This window comes from Sylvia atricapilla, chromosome 11, assembly GCF_009819655.1.
Source record: "Sylvia atricapilla isolate bSylAtr1 chromosome 11, bSylAtr1.pri, whole genome shotgun sequence".
In the NCBI taxonomy this organism is placed as follows: domain Eukaryota; kingdom Metazoa; phylum Chordata; class Aves; order Passeriformes; family Sylviidae; genus Sylvia; species Sylvia atricapilla.
Genome location: NC_089150.1, coordinates 9,712,442 through 9,737,003, shown reverse-complemented (window position 1 = coordinate 9,737,003; position 24,562 = coordinate 9,712,442). Strand labels below are relative to the sequence as shown.

Genomic DNA, 24,562 nt, shown 5'->3' with positions numbered 1-24,562 from the left:
TTTTTTCCCTGGCAGACTGCTGAGGGGCCACACGGGTCCTTCCTACAGATGTTATGTGAATGTGCCAAGTTTTCAAACCATGTCATTGAAGAGCCAGGTGACAACACCAAGCACTGTGTCTATGGAGTCCTCAGCCTTGCACGGATGCCCTTTCCAGTGCTAGAACACTCACTGCTGCAACCACTCACTTCCTTGGGGATCAGGAAGCCTCGTCTGGGTTGACTGCTGTGCTAACCTCTGTCCCTAGCTAGCAAGCACTCCTGAGAAACTCCTTGCAGCAATGTCCCTGCTGGTCCCAGATGCTGGATGTAGAAAGGAGAGTGTCCGATCGATCAAGGTCTCTTGCTCCCCAGTGCTCTGGTCTCTGACAGCTTGTGTGTGGCACCTGCTTGGCTGGAATGTGCTCACCAGCATGGGTGCTTGCCATAGGGCCCACTGTAAATGAACAGCACCCCCTCACCCTTGCCTCAGGACAAACTCAGTGTGTGAGAGTCACTACCTGGCTCACTTCGGTCTCCACTGACTCTGCTTGGATCTGTCTTCCCGGTTCCTTGTGGTCAGAGGTTGCCCTGCTCTTTGGAAAAGCACAACAAATGCCTTGTGCCACTCCCCCTTCCTCCAGTGTCCAGCTGTTCTGCTGCTCTGAACTGGACTTGTAAATACCCTCAGAAAGTTAATGTATTTAAATGCTAAAGGAGAATGTTTAACTTCATGGCTTTGAGACAAAGCTTTTCTTGGAGAAGTATCTCTGTGCACTTCTACTGACAAACGTCTGTCAGCACTGGAGCAGTTTTCTCCACTGCTTTGTCTGCAGGGATAACTTGTAGGTGTCTCCGTTATCATACCAGCAGCTCGCCTTTCCCCGCAGCTCAGTCCCAGGCTCTCTTTGTGCTCTTCCCTTAGGCTTGCCTTACACCTAACTCAGCTCCACTGCTCAGACTCTCTTGTCATGGCACATAGAAGGGTTATTTGGTGAGCTGTGAACTCAAAGGAGCTGTCCAAGCACAACCATGATATTCCCAAGGAGGGTCGGTGTCCTGCAAAAAGGAATGATTTGTGCATGGAGGAGAGTCCTGGAGCAGGTACAAGCACAGTTAGTTGGCAGCTGGCACTGGGCAGCTCCTCACTGCTCTCTGCTTAGTTCCTCCACTTTGTGAACAGTCCCCTGCCCTTCTAGGAGCTAATTTATAAGGGCGCTTTACTTGTTGTCTCCACCCCCCCGCCCCCAGTCCCACCGCTGCTAATTCCACACTGATGTCTCGTGTGCCTGGGGCAGGTGGCAGGTCTGCCTCCTCTGTCACTACTCCGAGGTGGTGACTGTGTGGGCTAGGAGGTAGCAGAGCTAGAACAGAGCAGGATCACATCCCTACCTCTTCACATTACATATAATAGTAATTCCAGGCCTGCTCCATCAGCCCTGTGCAAGTGCTGTGCAGTTGCAAAATTGTTCTTGGAGCAGGCTAATGCTGGCCTCTCTTCCTACAAAGCTGGCTCTTCTGTGACCCTGTCTCAGCAGTATAGCGGTATTCCCAGGTACATGGTGTGCCCAGACTATGAGCATTCCTGTGCAACCTTCTGCTCCTATCCTGCTGTACAGAGCAGCAGGGTGGCTGGCTCCCTGCTGCCAGGCAAAAATGGGACTGCAGAGTTTGTCTCTTTCCCCAGGTGAGAACCAGTTAGGGTCTCGCTCCTGCCTGACCACCCATTTCCCCAAAACTTATGGGAACTTAGCATCTCTGAAACCCTTGTCTTAACTAAATCTGATTAAATTAGTCCCCTCAAAAAGCTGTGTGGAGGAAAGGACTGCTGGATGGGAAAAGGCCAATATAATGCATGTTAGTAAAGCCCATCCCTTTAGGGACTACAGGAGGTGATTTCTTGGTTTGAGGCAGGTGCAGGTATAGTGGTGGAATAACATTGCCCCCTTGTGTGTTGGTGGATGGACTTTCTGCCCTAGGAAATAAGGCCTGGTTTGTGGCCTCTCCAACTTGCTGAGTGTCTGCCAGAAGCCACAGAATCTCTGCTGGATTTCTAGCTCTGCAGACTGTCAGTGTCTGCCCTTATTTTTGCAGAATTATCTCTGCACTTTCCCAGAACAGTGTGGCTTAAGGCTTAATTCTCATTCCACCTCCCACTAGTATCCACATTCTCTCCCTGCTTCTCAGTAGTGTTCCTGGGTGTTGGAAATCATCTGCTTGCTCCGAGTGTATCTGTGAAAGTCTGCTTTTATTAGAGCAATAATCAAGACCTAAAAATAGAGCTAAACATAGGTGATTGACTTATTTAACATCTTGTCCTTGCATAGCTGGACAGGACACACTGCCCAGTGCAGGTGCAGTGAAGGTGGAAAGCCAGTAGTGCCCATCTCCTCGCATCCCTCTGTCCTCGGTGTTCTAGATACCAGCAATCCTCCTCCCTGCAGACATGAACTGAAGGCCCTCCCTGGGATCAACTTGGGTGTTTTGGCATGGCCCCTCTTATCTCCGTCCGTGCTCTTCTCCTGTGGCAAAATCTGTTCCTGTGACAGGGTTCTGTTGCATTTAAATTTGCACAAACCATGTTTTATTATGAAATTCCCTATCGCAGGGAAAACGTATTTATTTATTCCTCGTGATCCTTCCAAGTGTTCTCTAGTCTCTGCCTGGATTCCACAACCAACTGGACATTCCTTGTCAAGGACAGAGAATCCTGTCTGGATGTTCCCCTTTGTCCACAGCTAGCAAGTTCTGTGGGCACCAGCAGAGAGAGCCCTGCCACTGCGGCCGGTCCCCTGCTGTGGGACACAGGGATGTCACTGCTCCAGTGGACTGCCAGCACAGTGGTGTTCCTGAGTGGCAGGCACCCAGCTTTATTTAGTGCTGCGGTCAGAGGGAGGGACTTGCTTCTGCCGTGGTCTGGGTGAAAGGCTGAGAACTGATCAGTATTAAGATATATCTCCGTTAGTGTATTTGAATGTCTGTCCCTTTGGCACGATGAAGCACAGCTGGCGCCCGTGTGATGTAGACATGAGAGCTCTTGCTGTCATCTCTCTGGTGGCAAATTTAGGCTGTACCTGAAAGCTTTTTTAATTTGGTAGAAATGATGGCTGATGTTTTTTCTTTTTTGTTTGTGGTGTGCCTTTCTTGTGGGGATGATTGTTTTGGTTTCCAGAACACCCAGGGCAATTTGCTCTTGTAGTCTTTTTCCTGGTCCTCTGTCATGGTGACTCTGTCCTCTCCCAGCCTTGTGACTTGGTGTCTGTCTATCTGTTATGGTATGGCCTGACCTGCATTTATGCCCTGCCACACCTTAGGTTCTGCTCAGAGCACCCGAGGTACTGTCTTTCTCAAATTTGAATTAATAATTAATATAAAAAGCTTGAAAAAAAATCTGGATTTTGTTACATAGTGTAATAACTGTTTGTAGATACTGTTCTGAGATGTAGGAATCTATTGGTGATATAAGAGGTTTTGTCTGTAAATAATCAGTTTAGAGTCAAAATGATTTTAATAAAGAGAATTCTTACACAATAATTCAATAAATTTTAATATACAACCTCTGTGTTGTGCTTGTATTGCATGATGATGCAATAACGCAGAATGTATTTGCCTCTTTTTCTTCCTAAGTGAAAACTGTGTACTCCTAAGTACCAGGACCTGGAAGCTGTGTGAGGAGGAAGGCTTTTCCCTCCTCCCTCAGGTGTGTTTCTTGAAGATAACCCTGTGCCACCTTCCACCTGCATCCCTCTGCAGTTTGCAGGGCTCAGACACCGTCCTTGCCCACAGGAGGAGGCAGCCTCGCTCCACAGACACTCGTGTTGGGCTGGCACCGGGGGCACACGGTGCCTGGCTGTGCTCTCTCACTGGGTAAGGGTTGCTGGAGGTACACTCTTGTCACTCTTGGTCACTGTTGTCCACCAGCATAAGGCAGAAGCCAGTGTTCCCAATTTACCAAAACAGCTTAATACTTAAAGGAATTTCACAGTTCTTCCCAGACAGCAATCTGGCTCCCGGCCCATCTGTGCTCTTTTCTTCCCTCCCCTTCCTTTACTAGCAGAGTTTTGTAGAGTCTGCTTCTCCCCCTCTTTTATTCCCTCCTGTCTGTCCTCTGCGTGTTCCTGTTGCCCTTTACGGGGTCACAAACCACTTGTCCCCCGCATGCTGCCCCGCAGGGCCCAGCGCCCGGCCTGGCGCGGCCTCTGCCCCTCCCTGGGTATTTTTAGTGCGGGGAAGGCAGGTGAGAGCAGAGGGGCACAGGCAGGGGGAGAGGCGCTCTGGGAGGCCCTGGGTTTGGCAGCCTGGAGCTGCAGCAGAGCTACTGCAGGCAGGGTTAACCCTTTGCTGCGGGGCGGGGGCCCGCGCTCTGCAGCCTCAGCCGGGAAACCCGAGCTGTGCAGGCCCAGGGCCCCAGCGAGGGGGAGGCCGGGCCGTGCCCAGCTCCGCTGTGAGGCTGCGGCTTGTGGCAGTGGGGGGAAAATGTGATTCTTAGTGTGTGTGGCCTTTTCCTCCCCAGTGCTGCGTGCTGCTGGGATGCTCGGGTCCCGGAGGGCTGCTGCACTTGCTCTCCAAGGGAAAGGAACAGGGGAAGCATGGGCTCTGTGGCCAGCAGCACCGTGCTGCAATGGTGTTTGTGCAGGCACTGCTGGAGAGGCTGAGGCTCCTCGGGTCAGCAGTGTGGTACACGGATTGGTCTGGCCACAGGGATGGCTCTGCCAGGCAGAAGACGGTGCCACAGGAGCAAGTCCTGCTGGCCCACTGCTGGGAGCAGGGGGAAGAGTCAGGCAGCCCCACGTTTCTGGGTCTGGAGAAGGCAGTGCAGAGGGGGAGGACTTCTCTGTTTCCATCTCAGTAGAGCTGTGAATTTCCCGCTATAAATAGTTGCTGTGGAGACTGTGAATCTACTGCAGGCTGACAGGCCTGCTGCCAGGGAGGCAGGGAGAGGCCAGCAGTAAAGGGAATCCACCGCAGCTGTCTGAGGTCTCCTGCTCTCCCAAAGCCAAGGTTGTTCCCAGAAGTGGTGCTGTGATCTGATACCCTGCCCCACTCCTCACCACGTCCATCCAGCGATGCCGAAGTTTGGTGGGCTCAAGGACATCCCTCCTGGGGCAGTGCAGACTAAAATCAGAACAGGACCAGCTGATATCTCACTTTGGGGAGCTCCAGAATGAGCCAGATGACAAAGGGAATGGCGTGTCCTGCCCCTGAGCTGCTGCAGGGTGAGTCTGTGCTGGGTTCTGGGGCTGCTTGTGTGCTGTGACTTGCAGGGGTGCTGTGCTCAGCAAGGGCTTGTAGGTCTGTGGTGGTGCATAAGCTGAAATTGTGTATTGCTGGTGAGTTCTGACCCTCTAAAGGTCCAGGTGTCATAAGGCACGACTGGTGTTGGGCAGCTCTGTACGCTGTTCCATGCAGGTAGGGAGGAGGAGTCCAGGGCAGACATGAAGCTCTCACATGGCTCTCACAAACCAGGAGAGCCATTCTTGGGCTGAAGATCTCTGAGCTAGTCCAGACCTGCAGCAATTCAGTGGGTTCCGCACAAAATAGTTGGAATGACAAAAGCAAAGTAAGTTGTATTTAATGTGAAAGTGTCAAGAAATTAAGGATTAAAAGCTCCAATTGTCCTTTATCACAAAGCTTAGGAAAGTGCATTTCACTTTCCTGTACCAAGTTGCATAGCAACACTCTTCATCTTTTGCCTGTGCTTCCATCTAGAGAGGGTGGATGGAGGTAAATCTTGCCTGCCTAAGGATAGACTTGTCTTGCCTCTGCAGCAACAAGGCCACCAGGGCCCAGTGAACCGCCCAAAAACTCCATCAGCCCTAGGGCTAGGATGAGTCTTACACTTTGGGTCCTATTTTCTCACTGAAGTCTGCTATCACCAGAGCACTCCACCAAGGAAAGAAGCTGTTGAACTCCCATCTCCACACACTCATGAGTTTTCCTTTGGTAGGTGAATGGTAAGCCACAATTAAAGATTGCTTGCTCTCAGCTCAGGCCCTACTGTCCTCATGATGTGAGTGAAGAGGGCTCAGGCAGATGCTGGTGGTGCAGGAGTGTGTGAGGTTACTGATAAACTTAGTCTGTGCACAAATAAGGAAAATTTTGATTTCGGTTCTGTTTCATAGGTAAGATGTCAGTGAGCATTTGCTGTAAAGAGGGGTCATGCAGATGTGCAGCATCTGGGAGGTATATACTTAAAGAGACTGATTCTGAACAGTGTTAATGCAAGGGTTAGAGGTGTAGAAATGTGAGAAGGGGGAGGCATTTTGAGCTCCTTTCAGATTTCTGTGCAGGCTTGGGGGCGCAGAGTAACATCAGCTCTGGCACTTTGAGTTTTCCCTGGCAGGATGAAAGTCTTGGGCCCCAGTCTGACCCTTAACTAGAACTTGTTGTTGGCAGCTTGCAGGGTGCCCAAAGGCAGGCTGTGCCTCTGGCTGCTGTGCTGGGAGAGGAACATCAGCACATGGAAAGAAACATTAATGTTTTGAGGAAGTCAAAACATTGAGTCAAAACAGGTGCTCTGTCTCAGCACCTGAAAGATGTTACTGTTCCAGAACAACTCCCAGCCACCAGCACTGCCAGCCCTCTATAACTATTTCTGAAAATCCTTTGGTTCAGAAGAGTTCTTAGCTTTAGTGACCCGATTTGGAGGATTTAAAGTTCAATATTTCTACCTGTGGTAATGGTCTATGGGCATTATTATCACCTGTCTCGAGCTCTTGAAAGTGTTAGCCTGAAGCTTCAGCTGTACAGCAAGTGACATTTCCAAATTATGAAAGGCTGGGTTGGGAGTGCCTCAGCTACTGTGGTTTAAATCTGTATTTCATTAGCAACGTGGGCTCTGGGCTGCTCTGTCAGGTGACCAGTACTGAGGCCAGTCCTCCTTCGGTGCTGCAGCACTGGGGGACAGCAGTTGGATCAGTCTGTCTGTGCTGTCTTGGTGTTTATGCCTTGGGTGTCATAGTAACAATCCCCCGGAGCAGCCCCTTGCCAGGATGTCCTGTGGCCTTGCTGGGTTGTCACAGGATGGTCAGTGATAAACCCGTGCTCCAGCCCCAGGGCTGGACTGTGGGCAGAGGAGCAGCAATGCAGAGTTTAGAATGCCAGTTCTGTTTCTAACCCCTCAGGAGCAGGAGCCTTCTCCTGCCAGCCAAAGCCCAGATTCCCTACTCAGCCAGGATGGGGAGGGGCTGGTGCTTTCCCTGGCTGTGGGAGGGGATCCCGCAGACCCCGCTAAGCCCCTGAAAATACACACTAGGAAACCTGAGACTCCCACCTGGCCCTGGCCCGGGACCAGCCTGCCAGCTTTCCTCTTCTGAACTCTTAAAATAATCCCCGTCTCCCTGAAGTGCCAAAAGTGTTTCTAACAGCCTGACTCCAAGAGCTGCTGAAGGGAATGGGAAAGAAAGGGGTGAGGGCATAGCGGAGGTATGGCCACCCTGCAGCTTTCCAGCTCTCTTGAAAGGAGTAAAGTGCTGAACATCGCACCACCCGGGCACCACTGCCTCCATCCCATGCCAGGATCTGCCATGCCCCAGGGCCATGGAGCAGCAGGTGCAGCAGGAGATGCCACAGCCCAGCGCACAGGTCAGTCCTTGGGCATGAGGCTCCACAGATGAGATCACGTCAGGCTCTTCCCGGGCTAGAGGAGGCCACTGGGACCTGTCAGGCTGTCCTCAGCTGCTCATTCAAAGAGCATTTAGAGATGTCACCAGTATCTCTTGGTGATGGTTTTCCACAGGAGGCCACCGCCCCATGCAGGAAGGAGAGGTGTTCAACACGCGATACCGAGTGCTGCACAAGCTGGGATGCGGCACCTTTGCCACTGTCTGGCTGTGCCAGGACATGAGGTGAGGGGCTGTGTGCTATTCAGGGCGGTGGAAAGGAGTGGCTGATGTCCTGGGCAGGGCTGGCTCCTCTTGCAGAAACAACAGAGCACAGCCTGGGAGCATGCCAGGCCTCCCTGAGCACAGGGAAAACCTGACAGCAAGATCAGTGGGGTGAAACGAGCAAAGCTGGTGCCCAGAAATCAAAGAATGTAAATGAGCTGGGATCAGCTCTTGCTCTGCATTTTCTTTTCTCATTTGGACCCTGCAGTATCCATGCTCTTTTTCTCTCCAGTCCCTTTCTGGTCTCTGGGGCAGTTATGCTGCCAGATGCCAGCAGGAGGGATGCCCATGGGCCTGGTGTGCTGTAGACTGAGCCAAGGGTGCCTGCAGAAGGGCAGCACCTTCCCTGGGGAGCCCAGGGCTGGCTGACTGGGAGAAAGGGAAGAGCTGCTGGTCAGGGCCACTGACATGCATTGGCTGACAGCTGTGGTTCATTTCCCAGGAGGAAGAAACAGGTAGCTGTGAAGGTTCTGAAAAGCAGAGAGGGCTTTGCTGAGACTGCCCAGGACGAGGTTGCTTTCCTCCACTGTGTAAGTACATTCTGTGGGTCTGTGCTTTGCTCCAGCAGATGGCCACTGAGTTCAGGTTTGACTATCAGCCTCATCATCCCCTCTGCCTCCAGGTCTCAGTCCAAAGAGCTAGGTGACGAATAGGGATAAAAAAAAAAAACAAAAGCTGGGGAATTTATAGAAATCACCCTGGCTCAGCACTGGCCTCTGAAACAGGCATCTTCTCCTTCCTCCATCATACTGGGACATGTTGGCTGTGCCCCACTTGCCCTATCAGCCCATTTCTTTTAGCTGAGACTAAAATCCAGCAAAAAGGAGGAATCTGCAGAATGATAAGGTGGATAATCAACAGAAGACTGTGGTAATGTTCCTAAGCAGGAGACAGGAGCATGTCTGTTGTACCTGCGTCATTCCAGAGGAATGTCAGAGGACATTGCTGTATCACAACACTGATACTGAAGTGAAAGGAAATATCTGCAATAGAAAAAATATGTACCAAAATACAATAACCATTTGAAATCAGAAGGTTCTTCTAGTTTCCTCTAATGGCGGTGGTAATTAGGTGCCTGTATCTGGGTTGTAGCAAGTTGCCTTTGAAGTTGGATTGAACTGCTAGTTCTAGAAAGCTTGTGGCTATGATTCTTCAGGTTTGCTCAAATACAAAGTTACATCAGCTTCAGATGCGTAAAAGCTATTGAATTCTGCATTTTAAATTACTTCGTGGCCTTTCTCCAACAGGTTTGAGACAGGTTTAGTCAACACCTGTGCATCTGTAGGCCATATCTAAAGGGAGATGAGCCAGATGCAGTGATGCAAGAGGAAGTACCAAGTGGCACTAATTTAATGTAATCAGAGGGCTGCTTTCCTACACATCAGCACAACCCTGTGTAGAGAGTGAGCCTTACCCGGATTTATTATTAATTCTGAGAGACATGCCTGCCTGTTCAGCAGCACACAGCTGGTTCCCAAGGCTGTTTCCACCAGCACTGGGGGGTTAGTGCCTGCAGAGCTGCCAGGAGAGATGATCTGGTCTCTGCTTCCAGGACTGCTCACTTCTGTTGTGCCAGAACCTTCTGGCACTGGTGCAGGTGGATCTGACATCTGCAAAGTGAGCCAAACCAAAACCCTGGTGGTTGTGGCCATGAAATGAGAAAAAAACAGCATGAACTTCTGTACCAGGGTAAGTGCTCTGGGAGAGCAAGCCACTGGTACTCCTTGTAGCACAGGTGTGTGGTGCTGGGGGTGCTGTAGCACCTGTGCCTGGAGGTTCACTTAACACAGTACCCTGGGCCAAAAGCAAATATCCAGGTGGGTGTAAGGACAAGCTGAGCACGGGGTGCTGCTCCCACTGAATACTCCCCTGGCCTGTTGCAGTTTCCAGCTGCAAATTTCTCGAGCCAAGGATGATGCTTGTGTGGGCAGGAATTCTCAGTGGATTTACCTTGAACCCTTGAAAGCCCCTGTGATATTCAATACTTGCAGCCCCCTGTAACAAGAACTGTCCCCAGTTACCCATATTCTGTGTGAAGAACCATCTGCTCTGATTTTGGACCTACTACATGCTGGGTTTGAAGACTCCTGGCTCTAGTACAAAAGATGTGTTCACTCCCTCCACCACCCCTCTGTATCCTGTAGATCACTGCAGTACTTGCCCACAGCCAACCCTTTTCCAGCACAAAGAAGTCCCCTTCACTGCGTTCTTCCAGACGTGGAAACTGCTCTCTACCCTGATAAGACATGTAGCATTCAAGTGGCCAAAGACAGCCACAGTGTCTCTGCCTCTCTGCAGCACCTTTAGGGAAACTCCTGAAAGGCTGGTGTGAGGCAAAGGAAATGGACAGCCATTGATGCTGGGAGCAGGGAGCTGTCTTCTTGGGGGAATCCCTTTCCAACACAAGCAGGAACACTTTCTGGGTCTGCCTGGAGAGAACAGGCAGCAGGAAATGTGCTAGATACTATCAGCAGGATTGGTGTGAGTTGTTTTGACACTGTGAGTGTGAGGGTCCCACCTGGTCAAGAGCAAGACAAAACATACAGAAACTCATTCCTGGTTTTCCTGATGTTGTTTTCCTGGGATTTGTCATGAATTGCCAACTCCCAGAAGATAAAGTCTGTGAGACAGGGAAAAAACAGGTGCAAGGTGCCCTTGTGCATATATATGTCTCTAATTGCAGCTTCTTGGAATTATCCCCCACAGGTAAGCTGCATGAAGAAGAAAGATCTGGCAGGAGAAAACATCGTCTGTTTGTTAGACGACTTCAGAATGATTGGAGAGAATGGTTTCCATATCCTTCTATGGAGAGTGCTTTTCTGGGCCAGCAAAGGCTGGGCTTGCCTTGGAAAGCCACAGGATGGTGTAAATCTGAGTGCTGTGCTGCCACGAGGAGGATGAGCAGGGCTGTAGCTGGAGCAGGGCACATGGGCGTGGCTGGAGGGGAGAGGCTGAATGGGGAGGTATTTGCTTTGGTGAAAGGCAGAGGGCTGGTGGTAATACCTTTCCCTGTTGGTGAATCCCTAACTCTTTCCCACATGCGTGCCTGGTATTTGAGTTGCTGGGTCCTTCCATTCGATGTCTGATGGAGAACTACACAGCCCAGGGACTACCCTTGCCTTTTGTGAAAAAGTCTTTACAGCAGGTGAGGACTTAGCTGCAATCAGGCAAGGGCTCCAAGGGGCTGTTGGCTGTGGGATGTGCCACAGTCTTCCTCCCAAGGGGAAGGGCTGGGGTGTTACTGCCTAAGCCTGCAGCCTCCTCAGGTTTGGGAAGGAGTCAGGGCCACAAAATGCCAACAGCCTGCAGATCTACACCAGTGAGTCAGGGCTGGCACTTCTATTCCCATCAGCTCAGTAATCACTGGGCTCTCTGCTGCTTGTAGAAGTAGCAGGGGACAAACAGCCTGCCATAGTTCTGCTTCTCGTGGGCAAACCATCTCTGCCCTCCTGCTGCCTTGAGAAGTCCCCTCTGGCAGTAATGTCAGACTGCTGGAATTTGCCTTGGCATCCAGCTGTGGGTCACACTGTCAGCTCCAGCAGCTTGCTACCACTGAAGGCTGCTCAAGGTCTCCCTCTCATCTTTACACGCATTTCTAAATTGCTGATTTGGCCAGCTGGTTCTCTTTCCATGTTGAGGCTTCCCTGCACAGAGCCAACTTTTCCTTCATCCCCTGTAAGGATATGTTGTGCCTATTTAAAAGATGGTGAAAACTGAGTTTCTTCTGGGCTGGCTCTGCTTAAGGAATGGGAAACCTGAGTGAGGCCTGAGAATAGTTAAAATTACTTTTTGCATTTCGTGCTGAGATTTATCAGAAGTCTGCACACTTGCCAAGATGAAGATTTGCTACCCTGATTCCTGTGCCCTTCTAGGGATACTAAGAAAGAAAATTGCTTCCTCCTTCATCCTGTTTTCTGTAGTAGCCTCTCCTTTCTCTAAAGAAGCTCTACTAACACCTGAGTAAGTTACACAAAAATGTAATGGCATTACCTCTGTGCTCCATTTCACACTCGGGGTTTTGCTTGATACATTATTTGCTTTAACTGTAAAATCTCAGATCTGTTTTCCCCCTTCAGATCAGCACTGGGGCAGTATTTACTTCTGATTCATTCCAGTTTAGTTATTTAAATCTTTCCCCACGTTTCACAGTTACCATTTAAGGCTGATATTTCCCTGGGGCTGGTGTTCATCCCAGAATAGAATTTGATAATACAGAGAATATTTACCAGTCTTGTATGATTGACCACAGTGTTAAAAAAACAAACCTAAATCTCCCCATAGCCTTTTCTCTGTTATTGATTTCTGATAGTGACTGTTCATCTCTGGTAGGTGTTGTTTATCTCTCCCCTGTGACAGGCCAGGCTCTCCCGGCTGCATCACAAGCTGTTCTTTCCTTACATGGCGCCCCTGCAGGGCCCTGAAATTCTCTCTCTGCGGTCACTCATGGTCTCTCCCCCTCCTGTCTGTGTTATTCTGTGTCTTCTTCTTTCCTTTTATGATGGGACACCCTCACTTGCCATGTCACTGTCATTCAAATGGAAGCTGGGGACTGGTTATAATCAGTGGGAAGGCACAGAGGTCCCAGGACACAACAGCCATACAAACAAGAAAGTTTTTTCAGGAGAAATTTCAGCTTTGTAATCATGATGCAAATCATAATCCTCATAGCCCCATCCTCTTCTCACCTCCCTGGGCTTGCCCATGCGTGCTGATATCTGTGGATTGTCACACTGCCTTTTGCTGTGTGTCACCCCAAACATCCCTTTCCTCACCGGGATGTCCAGGCCTCCTCTTGCTCCTGGGGCTCTGCTGCTGTGTGGGCTGATGAAACCCTGTGCCTGCTCTCACAGGCCACCCCAACAGGAAACCATTTATTGCCAATAGTTACCACCAGCGCCCAGCCTGTCCCTGACTTGCACTCCTGCTGTGCCTGCCTGCTCTGGCAGCTGCTGGGGCAGGAGAGGCAGAGGAGTCTCCCTCAGAGCTGCTGTGACACTGCTGCCTCATTGCCCAGGTGCTGGCAGGGCTGCACTTCCTGCACAAGCGCTGCCGCATCATCCACGCAGACATCAAACCGGAGAACATCCTGCTGTATGGATGCACCAAACGGCTCCAGAGGCTTCTCATGGATACACTCGACTGTGACCAGGGAACAGGAGTGAGGCTAAAGCGAGCAGGTGAGCACTCCACGGCTTTTTTAACAAGAAAATGGACTTCAGTGTTTATTGACAGGAGAGAAATGAGAGGCAGCAGGTACAGATACCTTAGGAAAGGTTCACAGCTCCTGCAACAGCCAGTACAAAACATTACAGCAGTATGAAACAATATAGCCAGTTTATGCTGCTGAAAGGCCTCTCCTTTCTCTGCTTAACACAAACACCAGGCTGGGCTCAAGGCACCTACAGAAACGTGGTCCTGCAGGTGAGTTTGTGTGAAGGACAACTATAGGTCACAGATATCTTTCAACAGTACCACCACAACCTCGGATCTCACTCTCAGGGCTTTAGGTACAGGATAGTTCCACATTTCTGATGTTTTCAGCTACTGAAAGGTTTACATACAAAATGGCTTGATCAGAAAGCTGCATGACACTCCTGCTCTTTATTTCCCTCATTTCTGAGGTTGGTGGGAGACTTGTATGTGCTGCTAATCTTCAAGGCCTTCTGAGACATAATTTATTTGCACAGAATGGTGTGAATATTGAATAAGATATAGAGCTGGAGAGTTTCTTGAGAGATTATCTCATCTCCCAGCAATGAGACCTTTCATATTATCCTTGCACCATGTTCTCCTGTGAACATTTCTCCCACAACAGTGTTGTTTTGTCTCTCAAACTCTGGGGCAATCAGGGAATGCTAAATTAGTGATCAAGTCTTTTGCTCAGAGCAGAAAAGCACAACATTAAGCATAGGCTGACAGCTCACTCTAAGGCACCAAACCAGGAATTACCTTTTTCTGGGATCATAAGGAAGAGTAATCTCCATGTTGCTTGCCAAGCAGGCTGTATCCAAGGTCTGTGACAGGCGGGGTTGTTGGAGGCTGAGGAGAAATTATGGATGTTTTGGCTCTGATTGGTGCTCTCCTCTGAGCCCACAGTAATTTAACCTTGGTGCTAGAGGAGCCTTGCAGCAGGACAGAAGCATATGGTCACACTGTTCCACTCCAAGCTACTGTTCTCCCAAACATTCTCTTATGTTTTCATACTGGATATCAGGTATTCTTTTGTGTTCCTTCAAAAAAAGAGGGGCAGCATTTGATTTATGAGAAAAAATATTTAGGCCAAGAAACTTTAAGGGAAGGTAGACATGCCTCTCCTGTGTAAGTGGTGTGTACTTGCTGGTTCAGAAAGACCTGATTTCTCTTTGTCTTTCCCATCTAGGAGGTGATCTTGGCAATCAGTTGGAAGAATCTGATTTAATGAGCATAGAGGTGAAAATTGCAGATCTAGGAAGCGCATGCTGGACAGTGAGTCTGCTCTGAGTCTCAATCCCATGACAATGTGGGATGCAGTGTGCTTCCTTCCATGCCACACTGTGTGTCTGTCTGTCCCTTCACAGCTGAACAGCTATTTCAGAGATGCTGATACTGCGGGGTGTTATGTTTGGCATTCTCAGCTCCAAGCTGCACACGGTCTCCCTGAGACATTGTCAGCTTTGGATGTTTCTGCAGCTTGCAGTTAGTCCCTGCAATTAGAAATTTAAACCTATGTTCAGTGTGAAATGGTGGGAGGTAGATTCCCACTGGTGTCAGTGAAGCCAGGAACGTGCTGGCCGTGTCCTGCGCAGAGCTGAGAACACACATTCATTCGTGTCCCCAATGTCCTGTCACTGCACAAGAAGCTTGTGAGCACCAGTGTTGCTGTGACTGTGACTGGTTCAGGGACACTAGCCATAGGGGGTTTGTTTCTGTTTTAGTACAAGCCTTTTTCCAAGGAGATACAGACCCAGCCATATCGTGCCCTGGAAGTGCTTCTTGGATTAGACTACGGCACTCCTGCGGATATCTGGAGTACAGCTTGCCTGGTAGGACTGGGGGCAACACTGTGTGTGTAAGGGAGGTGACAGACATGACCTGGCCAGGGCAGCATGTCCCTAGCACCCACCTATCCGTGTAAAGAAAGCTTCCTTGCTGAGAAAGCAAAAGGGGCTGTTGGCACTTACTAGCTTCAGGCAAAAGTCTGCTGCTGGTACAACCCACTCCTAATTTAGTTTAAACTCTAAGGCAATTCACACTCCATGTAGATTAGCTCAGAGGCTTGCCTGCATCAGGCACATGCTGCTTTTCATCCTGATGGAGCTAAAGGTGTTGTTTAACTGTGATACAGATCAAGCCAGTGTATTTCCACATCTTAGGATCAGTTTTGTGTGATAGAGGGCAATTGGTACTATCAGTTAGCGGGCAAGGAAAACTTCAAGACAATTAGTGAATTAACAGTGCTACTCCATTTTTAGGCATTTGAAATGGCAACTGGGGAGTGTCTATTTGATCCTCAACCTGGGAAGTACTTCTCCAGAGATGATGGTAGGACTCCATGAGTTTTATTCATTTCACTGACAGAAATGTCACAAATTTTATCTACATTTTTCTTCCCTCCCTCCATCTAGATCATGTTGCTCGTATTATTGAACTCTTGGGAAGAATTCCTCCTCAAATTGTTTTCTCGTGGAACAAGTCAACAAAATTTTTCAGCAGGCCAGGTAAGAACTGGCATAAGGAAGTTTATTTTAAAAATCACTGCAGATCTCTGACACACTCCTACTCAGCTCATGCTGAGCTCCCCCAAAAGTTACTCACATAATGCAGGCTACAAGCAGGGATGGAACACAAATGGAAATTTCATAAAGAACAATAACACTCCCTGCTCTGCCTATCTTTGCAATCCCCTGAGTATTCCAGGGACGGATGCAAAATCCTGAAAAATGGTCATAACAAACACCCAACAGGGAAAGCATTTCCATTCTTTCTCCTTTGGATTTGGAGAAAATGGGAATAGAGACAGGAAACAACTCCATGCCCAGAAGGCCAAAGAGTGTGTAACAGGCTGGATTTCACCCGTTCATTGGCAGACAGCAATGATGACCAGGAGTGGAGCACTCACATCCTTCCAACGTGGCTGCTATATTTAGTCTCCTGACCCAACTGTAACATCTCTTCTGTTGTATTCTCCCCAGTTCCTTCCCCTTTGATTCATAAGTCTTGAAACCCTTCTTTGACCACAAGGCATCACATGACTCCACCCTTCTGCAATTTGGCCTATCATCCTTCTCTGCCTTCATGCTTACCAGCCTACCCACAGTTCATTCAGTGCATACTACTGGTCCCATGCTGGAATTTAACAAGCACCTCCCTGCACATACACCTCCTTCGCTCACACTTACGTCTTCTATGGTGCTTAAAAGAAATGAGTCAAAACTAGTTCTACATTCACTCTCCCTGTGAGCCAACCTGGCCTGACCACACTTGCCTAACTTGAATCACTGTATTTACACCATGCACTCCCCAGGACAAGGGCTGCTTCTCGCTCAGTCGTACACTCTTTTGGGCCCCACAAAGCTGGCTGGCACGTAACAAATTCAACCAAAATGTCTTGCGAGTTCTGACACTGAAATAGCATAATGCATCTGGGTGCGTGTAGGCAGGCACAGGGTATACACCCAGCAATGGCTCTATCATGGTTATTCTTGGAACACTTTGTGCACTCTTGGCACATTCTCAGCTACAGAAAGTACTCAGGAACAGGGGGACTCCAAACACTAGCTTGGAAAGGTGGTTCCTGAGAAGCACCCAACAGTCAAACCTGCAATGGGGAGCACAGGTGGAGCTTACAGAGATAATTCCAAGAAGGCGGCCAAGATCTTTCAGGATGCTTTGGGTTAATTCTGAGGCGAGGCACGGCAGCCTCAGCCGTGCAGGTGTGACTGAGGCGCTGTGCCCACGCTGTTTCTGCCAGGCGCGCTGCTGCGGCTCTCCCGGCTCTTCCCCCGGAGCCTCCCCGGCATCCTGGCGGACCGGCACGGCTGGACACCGCGGGACGCGGCCGCCTTCGCCGCCTTCCTGCTGCCCGCGCTGCACTACGCGCCCGAGCGCCGCGCCAGCGCCGCGCAGAGCCTGCGGCACGCCTGGATCGCCGCACCGTGACCCGACCCGGCTGTCCCCGCCTCGCGGCCCCGCGGGACCCACCGCAGCGCCCGCACCGCCCTCCCGCGGGGCGGCGGGGCCGGCTGCCCGCCCGCAGCTCTCCGTGCGCCGCCTCTGCCGAGCGACCCCGGTGAGGGGCAGGGCTGCGCAGCCCCCGCCGTGATCCCGCGGCTCCCTCCGCGCCTGGGCTCCGCTCCCTTCCTCCCGCGGCCCTGCAGCGCTGCGGACCGCACGCATCGCTCACTGCGAGCAGCCGCGGTACACGGGCACCGGAACCGGGCGGAGCCCCTCGGCCGAACGCGGGCACCGAGCGCCGCAGGGCCCCTCCTGCCCGGCTCGGCCGCCCCTCCTACCGCGGAGGGGCCGTCCCTCCGCCTCAGGGCCCCGCGGCCTTTGTTCGGGGCTCCAGGGACGGGGACTGGCCAGCTGTGGGAGCGCCGGCCCCGCCGGCCCGGCCCGAGGAGGGGCGGTCTCAGCCCCGGGCGGCCCCGCCGGGACCCCGTGACGGGACCCCCGGCCCGGCCCCCCTCCCCCTCAAACCCGCGCGCGGACGTGCCGCGCGGCAGGCCCCGCGCGCGCTCCGCCGCGCAGGCGCCCTGCGCCCCGTCCGCCCAGACCTCCCGGCCGCCCCCCGCACCGCCCCTTCGTTCTGCCACGTGTCCCGACGCGGGAGTCGCCCCGCGCCGAGCGATCGCGCCCCGCCGGCCCCGCCCCTCGGCACGTAGCGAGGCTCGCCCGGCGGGCGCTGCCGCAGCCCGCCCGCCCCGCTCCGCGTCGACGCTGCCGGCGGTCTCCCCCCCTCCCCCCTCCGCGCCGAGTGGCAGCGCTGCGCACCAATGGAGCGCCGCGACCGTGGGGCGCGCGGCGGGGCGGGCGCGTGGAGCCCAATGAGGCGGCAGCAAGGGCGGGGCCGCTAGGCGAGGTCGCCAATGGCGAAGGCGGGAGGGCGGAGCCGTGGTGGCGGCGGGCGCCCCGGTGGGGCGGGACGCGGCGGCGTGACAGCCAACGGGGAGCGGGGTGGGCGTGCCCGGGGCGCCCCTGGCGCCGGCGCCGGGGATCCCCGTGTACCCAGTGCCGTTTCCGCCCGGCCCGGGGAGAAGCTGCCGCTGCCGCCGCCGGGGGAGGGGCCGCCGCTGCCGCGGCCGAGCGCTCGCTCTCGCCGGCTGCCCGGGACACGCCGTGGCGCCGAGCCGGGCCTGGTGCCGCGCAGGGGCCCGGGGAACGGGCCGGCCAGGTAGGCGCGGGCAGGCGGGAACCGGCTGTACCTGGCGGCGGTAGGGAGCGCTGGGACGGGCGGCTGGGCGGGCGGCCGCGGGGGCTCGTGGCGCGGCCCGCGGTCTGACGCTCTGCTCTGTGCTGCCTTGGCAGCCCAGTCGGCAGCGTCCCGCCGTGCCCCCGGAGGCCCGGCCCGAGCTGACCCGGTCCGGCGCGGTGTGCGGGCATCATGGCGGGCACGGCGGTGCGCGGGCTCGGGACGCTGCCGGCCGGTGCAGTGCCGGGGCCGGAGTTGGGGCTGGAGCGGCCGCGCGTCTTTGTCGGTGAAGGCGAGCGCCGGGGAAGCCCCGCTGCAGCCCGGCCTTCTCCGCGCCCCCGTGTCCCCGCATTGTCCCGAGGGGCCGCGGGAGTCGTTGTCCGGCTCGGGGAAGCCTCCGGGCCGTGGCTGCCCGCCCCGAACCGCCGGCCCCTCCAGGCCTCGGGGGAGGCGGTGTTTGACCTGCATTTTCTGCTTTCTCATGGTGCCCGTGCGGCGCCTTCCTCCGTAACCCCCGCTCCCGGCGCCGGTGGCTGCAGCGCGGATCCTCCCGCATTTCCTCGCCCGTCACCGCGGCCGCCGCCGCCGCAGGGGGGGTTCCCCGCTGCGCTGCCTGCGCCCCGGCCCCGCTCCGACCCCCGACGACACCGGCAAGGTCACTGTCGACCGGCGGCTCGTCCTTGGGTGCCGGTGACCGGAGTTCACCGCCGGGCCGGGTGGGGAAGCGGCGCCGGGCAGTGTCTCGCCGTCCCGGGGGAGGGAGAGAGGCGAGGCCGCGTGTGGCCCTGTGGAAGCGGGGAAATGGGTGTAGCAGCGAGGGGGGGGTTCGCAGCCCCTTCCTGGCCGTGTCCTCGTGTTCCTCTGACACCAGCTGAGATCCTGGGTTGCTGTTGGCGGGTAAGAGGGTGTTCTGCGGGGCTGGAGAGGTCACGGGGTGCTGCAGGGCTCCTGTGGCTGCTGCGGGCTCGGGCCATGATGTAATGAGAGCGTTGGGGGCGAATCCCTCTCCTTGGGTGAGGGAAGAACTTGATGTTGGTGTCTGATGGTGTACTGGTACATTATGGATTTCGGGCCGTTGCCCCCACCCTGACTGGGTGTTGCTGCCAGAATCTAAATCCAAAGAAGGAAATTTTTTTTTCAATAATCAGAGATTCCTCTTTTCACTTGTATAGGAAATACTAGGATTTCTTTTTTTCTGCTTCTTGTGGTTGACCCAGGAAGTCATCTTGTTGCCAGCATTCAGGGTGGTGGTGTTTTTTTTGTTTGTTTTTTTTTGTTTTTTTGGGGTTTTTTTGCTGTAGAGGTGCAGGGAGGAGGGTGTTGCTGTGCTCTGGATCCTGTGGGTAAGCGTTGAAGGCAGTGACAGCAGCTGCTGTTGGCTCTGGAGCTCTGGTTGCTATGAGAGAAGCTTCACTAGACTTGGCTGCTATCTCCAGGGAAGGACAGCAGAGCAGCCTCCATTAGTGTGGTGGTGGAGGGATGCCTGGCTCATGTTCAGCAAAGGACTTTACTTTTTGGGCTGTTTCCACAGGCCTAAAGCAGGAGCAGGGGTATGTTTTAGTCCTGTGGGACAAAAATGTCCAAGATAGGTTTCATCACCCTTCTTGAGATAATGGAATTGCATTAAAGTGGGGGTTGGAAGCCCCAAGTTACCCTTTCCACATATTTTGGTCTGTTTGAAAAGTAGGACAGCAAGAATTGATACGATCTTCCTGTGAAGTGAAGGCTGCAGTTGTGTCTTTTTTGAACTCCAGTCTCCTTCCCAGCCAGTAACAGAGCCAGATGCTTTTCTTATTGTTTGTATGTCTCCTTCCTCCCCTTCCAGCGCCTGGGCCCCACTTGCCTTATTGACTGGAATTTCTGCTGTGTGCAGTGGGTGTGTGCAGCAGACACCAGCCTGCTAGTGCTGAGGAGGGATTTTCCATTCACAGACCAGGGAACTGTCAAAATAAAGTCCCGACTCAACTTTGGGACTGGAAACAGAAAGTGAGGAGAGGATTTTCCCTCTGCTGCAGAGTACAATTCATTTTCTGAGCTTCTTACTTGGTTGTATGTCAAAACGTATAGGAAATGTTGCTCTGCGGTGGAATAGGGAGGTAAAACTCCTGTGGATAAATGGGAAAGATTCCTCCTTTCTGGTTGACTCAAATGCTTGAAGGAACAGTTTGCAGGAGGCCATTTTTGACGTGACTCTGTATTGTGGAATCTGCCAGCTCCCATCCACACTCTGTCTGCCTGACTGCAATAGCTTCCTTCTTTTTTTTTTTTTTTTTTTTTTTTTTTTTTTTAAGGAAGAATGAGTGCCTTTCTTATCTGCTTAACTAACCATTTGGCACTGGCCCCTGTCTGTATGATGTTGTGCTGTCGAGTTGGAGCTATCAGCGTATTCCAGTTCATTTGTTAGAGATGAAACTGTTAGTTGAGGTATACAGCATGGGAATACATTAGCATCAGAAAATACTGCCATCTTTGTAAACTAACACCTATCATGGGGAGCCCCTTGCCCTGGCCTGAGTTATCCAACTCAGAATTACTATGAGCTTGAACAAAAAAATTCCAGGACCAGAATAATGTGAGGGAGATTAAAATATGCCCTTAAATCCGCTTGACTGGCAGCAATCATGTGGTAGATGCCAAACTCTGAGTAGCTTTTATATTTGAGGATCTGTAGCACCCAAATTGCTTCACGAGGTGGGGTAACTTTTAACCCCCACAAAACACATCAGTCTCTGAGGATGAAGGTGTCATCTGCTGCCTAACCTGGAGTGACATGACACCAGTACTGAACTCCGAGTTTTGTGAACATGAAATCTGCTCCTTGTTTTAATGAAATACAGAAAGTGATCTTCATGGCCCCTTGGTCTTTGTTTATAGTCTCTCTGTAGGTTGTTTACAGTCTCTCTGTAGGTTATAATGGGGAATTGGTCCATTGCCTCACATTCTGTTGGATAACTGGCACTGCTTTGACAAGGCCCTGGCTCTTCATTTTACTGTCAAATCCCAAGTGACCTGAAAGTAATATTCCTTAGCTAATGTTGTCTGATAGTTCCCTGCTGCAAGGTGGGGTGATGAAATCCCATGTACATTTAAGTCACTTTTTAGAAAAAGCCTCAGTTACCGTGAGATTTTATTTTAAAACTAATAGGTAAAAGAAAAAACATCGGAAAGGGCTGGCATTGAACTGGAATCTCAGAACATGCAAAAGTTATGCTCTTTTTTTCTGGAAGGAGAAAACCCAACCAGGAGTCATTGTTTTAAATTTTCCAAATGTTCCTTGAAGTAAAAAAAAAAAAAAAAATATATATATATATATATATATATATATATATAATTCAAAGTTCCAGGTGCAAAGTGTGCAAGTTAGAACTAAATGTATGATGTTCCACATGTGTAATTTATTCATCTGCCCAGTCTATGCTTTCTCTCATTTTGGATGATCAGACTTTTACAAACTTGTGTTGAATGATGTGATGAGATAAAAATGTTTCTATCTATTTTGGCAATATTAAAACAAACATAATGACTGTTCAGAGGTTTGAAAATTCAAAAATCATTGTTCTCATGACATTATTGCTGTATTACAAAAGCGCATTTGTGTTTTTACTCTGGTGCTGCGTGTGTGTGTAACTCTGAATTTTTGCCAATGAAATGCTGTGTTGTGCGCACTGTATGAGAAATATTGCAATAGGCAAAGTGTTCTTTATGTGTACAAGATGTAGTAGCAGTGCTTGACTTGAAATTTTTAACGTGCTTAAGTGTATAGCAACATGTGAGCTGTTAAGTCTCAGTTGCCCCTATAAAACTTGAGCTGGTATTTGATTTTAAAATAAAAATTATGTTGTGTTTTACTTGTCTATTTAGTTTTTTCCCCCCCTCTTCCAAATTAAAAGAAAAATAGCTATGGATATTACAACTGTTACAGATTCTACAGCCAGTCTTTGGCTCCCATGACCGACTTGTGGGAAAGTTAGTGCACAGTAAGTTTGCACTTGCATTGTCAGGGACAGGTTTGTATAAATCTGGCTTAACCTAAACCTTTTGCTTATTTTGATCCTGGAAAAAGCCCCAGACCATAATGCAGCAAGAGTTCAGCATTTTGAAACTGTGGGAGCTGAGATTTTTTTTTTCCCCACTTTTTCTTTTTAATTCCTTATTGAAGTTGCTTGGGGGATCTTGGTTAGGTGGATTTTTGTGGGTTGGTTTTTTTTTCCACAGGATTTGCTATTTTGGTGGCAATTTTCCAGTATTCCTGTAGCAAATCAGGCGAGCTGCAGCCCCTGTCCCTGCTGAGCAGGGAGAATGTGCAGTGCTCCAGGCCTCCCCGCTGAGCTCACGCAGGGGTGGGACTTGCTAAGCTGCTGAAATCGCAGCTAATGCCCACTGAGCATGCTGAGAAACAGTTTTTCAACTGCTCCTAGTTTAAAATTTTTTTTTTCTATAATTAGCAAAGATGCTCTTTGTCTTGAAGGATGATCTACAGGACAAATCAGGAGGTTCTGGTTCATCGTCCCCCTTCCCCCCACCCGAGCCAGTGGTGAAGTAGTTTTTTCCTGTAACAAAAATAGCTAAAGGGATTTTTCCCTCACTTCAACTGATGAGTCCGAACTTGAAAAGCTGTAGCCAAAAAAAAAAAAATCTTCAGCAAATAATAGTTTTAATGCTAGTTTTTGTTGCCACAAGTCCTATAGGAGCATCAGTATGGTTGTTTAAATTGCAAATCTGCATCACTGTGATCCTTAAATCTAATTAAATGCTGAAACAACTAGAACAAACAAACTATATTTTAAATAATATATTTGAGAAAGAAAGTATTTCTTGGTGAGTTTTATTTTCCTTCTGCCAAACACGCACAAACCCCAATTATTTTAATGAGCAATATGGGAAATATCCAGCTAAGTGTACTGATGTACTCAGACTTAAAGGTGGAAAAATGTGGGAGGATTTGTCAGCAGTTTGAGTGGCAAGCTTTTAGTGAGCGGGAGAAGTAATTTCTTTTGTGGTCAGGAATCTCACAGTCCCACGTTCACCAAACATGAAGAAAAAAAGGGGGACAAAGAGAGAGGAACGTAGAAGAGTGGCATTGAGAAATGGTCAGGAATTTGACTTTTAGAGTGAAGTTCAGAAATGATCTGTTGTTTATGCTAAATGTAATCCTTATAAACTTGATAACGTAGACAGGTCTTGCATTCCTCCCTGAGGGTCACAGAAGGGCTAAGTTTAGCAAAGGGGAGGTATCCCAAACACTCAGATCTATCTGGTTTTCAAGGCAGCAAACTTTTCTGTTTTCATCCTGTTCTAAACAAGCCTTTTGTTTTGTCGTTGTGTTTTTGGTTTCTGTTTTTTTTTTTACTTACAAGCAGCCTTTTGAGGCAGAATGTGTGTTCGCTTTAAAACCAAAATGCCCTAAAATATTTCAAAGTAATTTCATAGTAGAAAGGTCACAGTGCTTTTGATGTGTTTGTATTTAGGGCATGATTACAATTGCAATCATACCCATTGACAAGAAGATATTGTCTGGATTTGGTAGCTGCTCATTTAGTGACTCAGGCCTATTCCTGATGTCCTCACAGAACTCGTACCAGGGTTTTCTTCTGCAGCCTTGCTGATTTACAGGATAAAATGTTTTCAGTGACTCTGCCAGCAACCTGGGAAACAGTTTGAAATTCTTTCTGTTACTTTGTCTCATTTTTGGACTTTAAAGCAAGCAGTTTGAAATATAACTTGCTGATAGGGAGGGCATGTGAGACCCTGCCACCAAACTTTTTAACAGAACATGCCTGCTGCTACTGATTCAGTAAAGGAAAAGAAAAAAGAGGATGCAGCTTGGAGTTTTAGTTTGTTGGCATCAGATTCTGTGGCCTCTTGGTTTTGCATGACTTCAAATCATGAAAATAAGTGGCAGAGAATTTTTGAGGATTATGTTGATGGTCATATTTGGATAAGGAAGCCCACATAAGACAATATTGCTTGCACTGTAGGACAAAAAGTTGTTTCTTGCTTCTGGGAGCAGAATATGGGAGGTGCAGAGATTATAGCTGGTGGATGGATGAGACCAGGAAGACTGAAACTTCTCATCACAGTTCCAGGTAGTGCAGGGAATGGAACAGAGGCATATTTTTCAGTGTGGTCATGTTTCCCAGCACTGCCTCTGCCCAAATTCCTTCTTTCTGGGAATGTTTTAAGTCAGATTTTAGGACTGGAACCACTGCAGGATGCTGGTGTGGAAACTGCTGCCAAGGAGAAGTTCTCAACTGTTTTTATGGGAGAGAGTGAGGAGGTGAGAACGTATCCTTGCTTGTAGGCAGGAA

At 50.5% G+C, this 24,562-nt stretch overlaps 2 protein-coding genes across 3 annotated transcripts in view; both read left to right on the top strand.

Annotated features, from left to right (window-relative positions):
• The first annotated feature begins 7,405 nt into the window (after positions 1-7,405).
• Positions 7,406-17,002, top strand: LOC136366189 (SRSF protein kinase 3-like). The gene is made up of 11 exons (XM_066327088.1): positions 7,406-7,562; positions 7,717-7,825; positions 8,307-8,394; positions 10,571-10,658; positions 10,903-11,009; positions 12,879-13,041; positions 14,244-14,329; positions 14,779-14,886; positions 15,316-15,385; positions 15,469-15,561; positions 16,815-17,002. Exons 1-11 carry the CDS (start codon positions 7,406-7,408, stop codon positions 17,000-17,002), a joined length of 1,257 nt encoding a protein of 418 aa, XP_066183185.1.
• A 1,098-nt stretch (positions 17,003-18,100) lies between these two features.
• SETD5 (SET domain containing 5) overlaps positions 18,101-24,562 on the top strand; it is a 65,896-nt gene continuing 59,434 nt past the window's right edge. For both annotated transcript variants that reach the window (XM_066326621.1, XM_066326620.1), the window contains exon 1: positions 18,101-18,236. The gene's annotated coding sequence lies outside the window, so the exon portion shown is untranslated. The remainder of the gene's footprint in view (positions 18,237-24,562) is intronic.

Coding starts and splice junctions, on each gene's coding strand:
- LOC136366189 (XM_066327088.1), top strand. CDS start 7,406: ATGGCCACCCTGCAGCTTTCCAGCTCTCTTGAAAGGAGTAAAGTGCTG. Junction 11,010..12,878: donor TGAAAAAGTCTTTACAGCAG/GTGAGGACTTAG, acceptor CTCATTGCCCAG/GTGCTGGCAGGGCTGCACTT. Junction 15,562..16,814: donor AAAATTTTTCAGCAGGCCAG/GTAAGAACTGGC, acceptor TGTTTCTGCCAG/GCGCGCTGCTGCGGCTCTCC.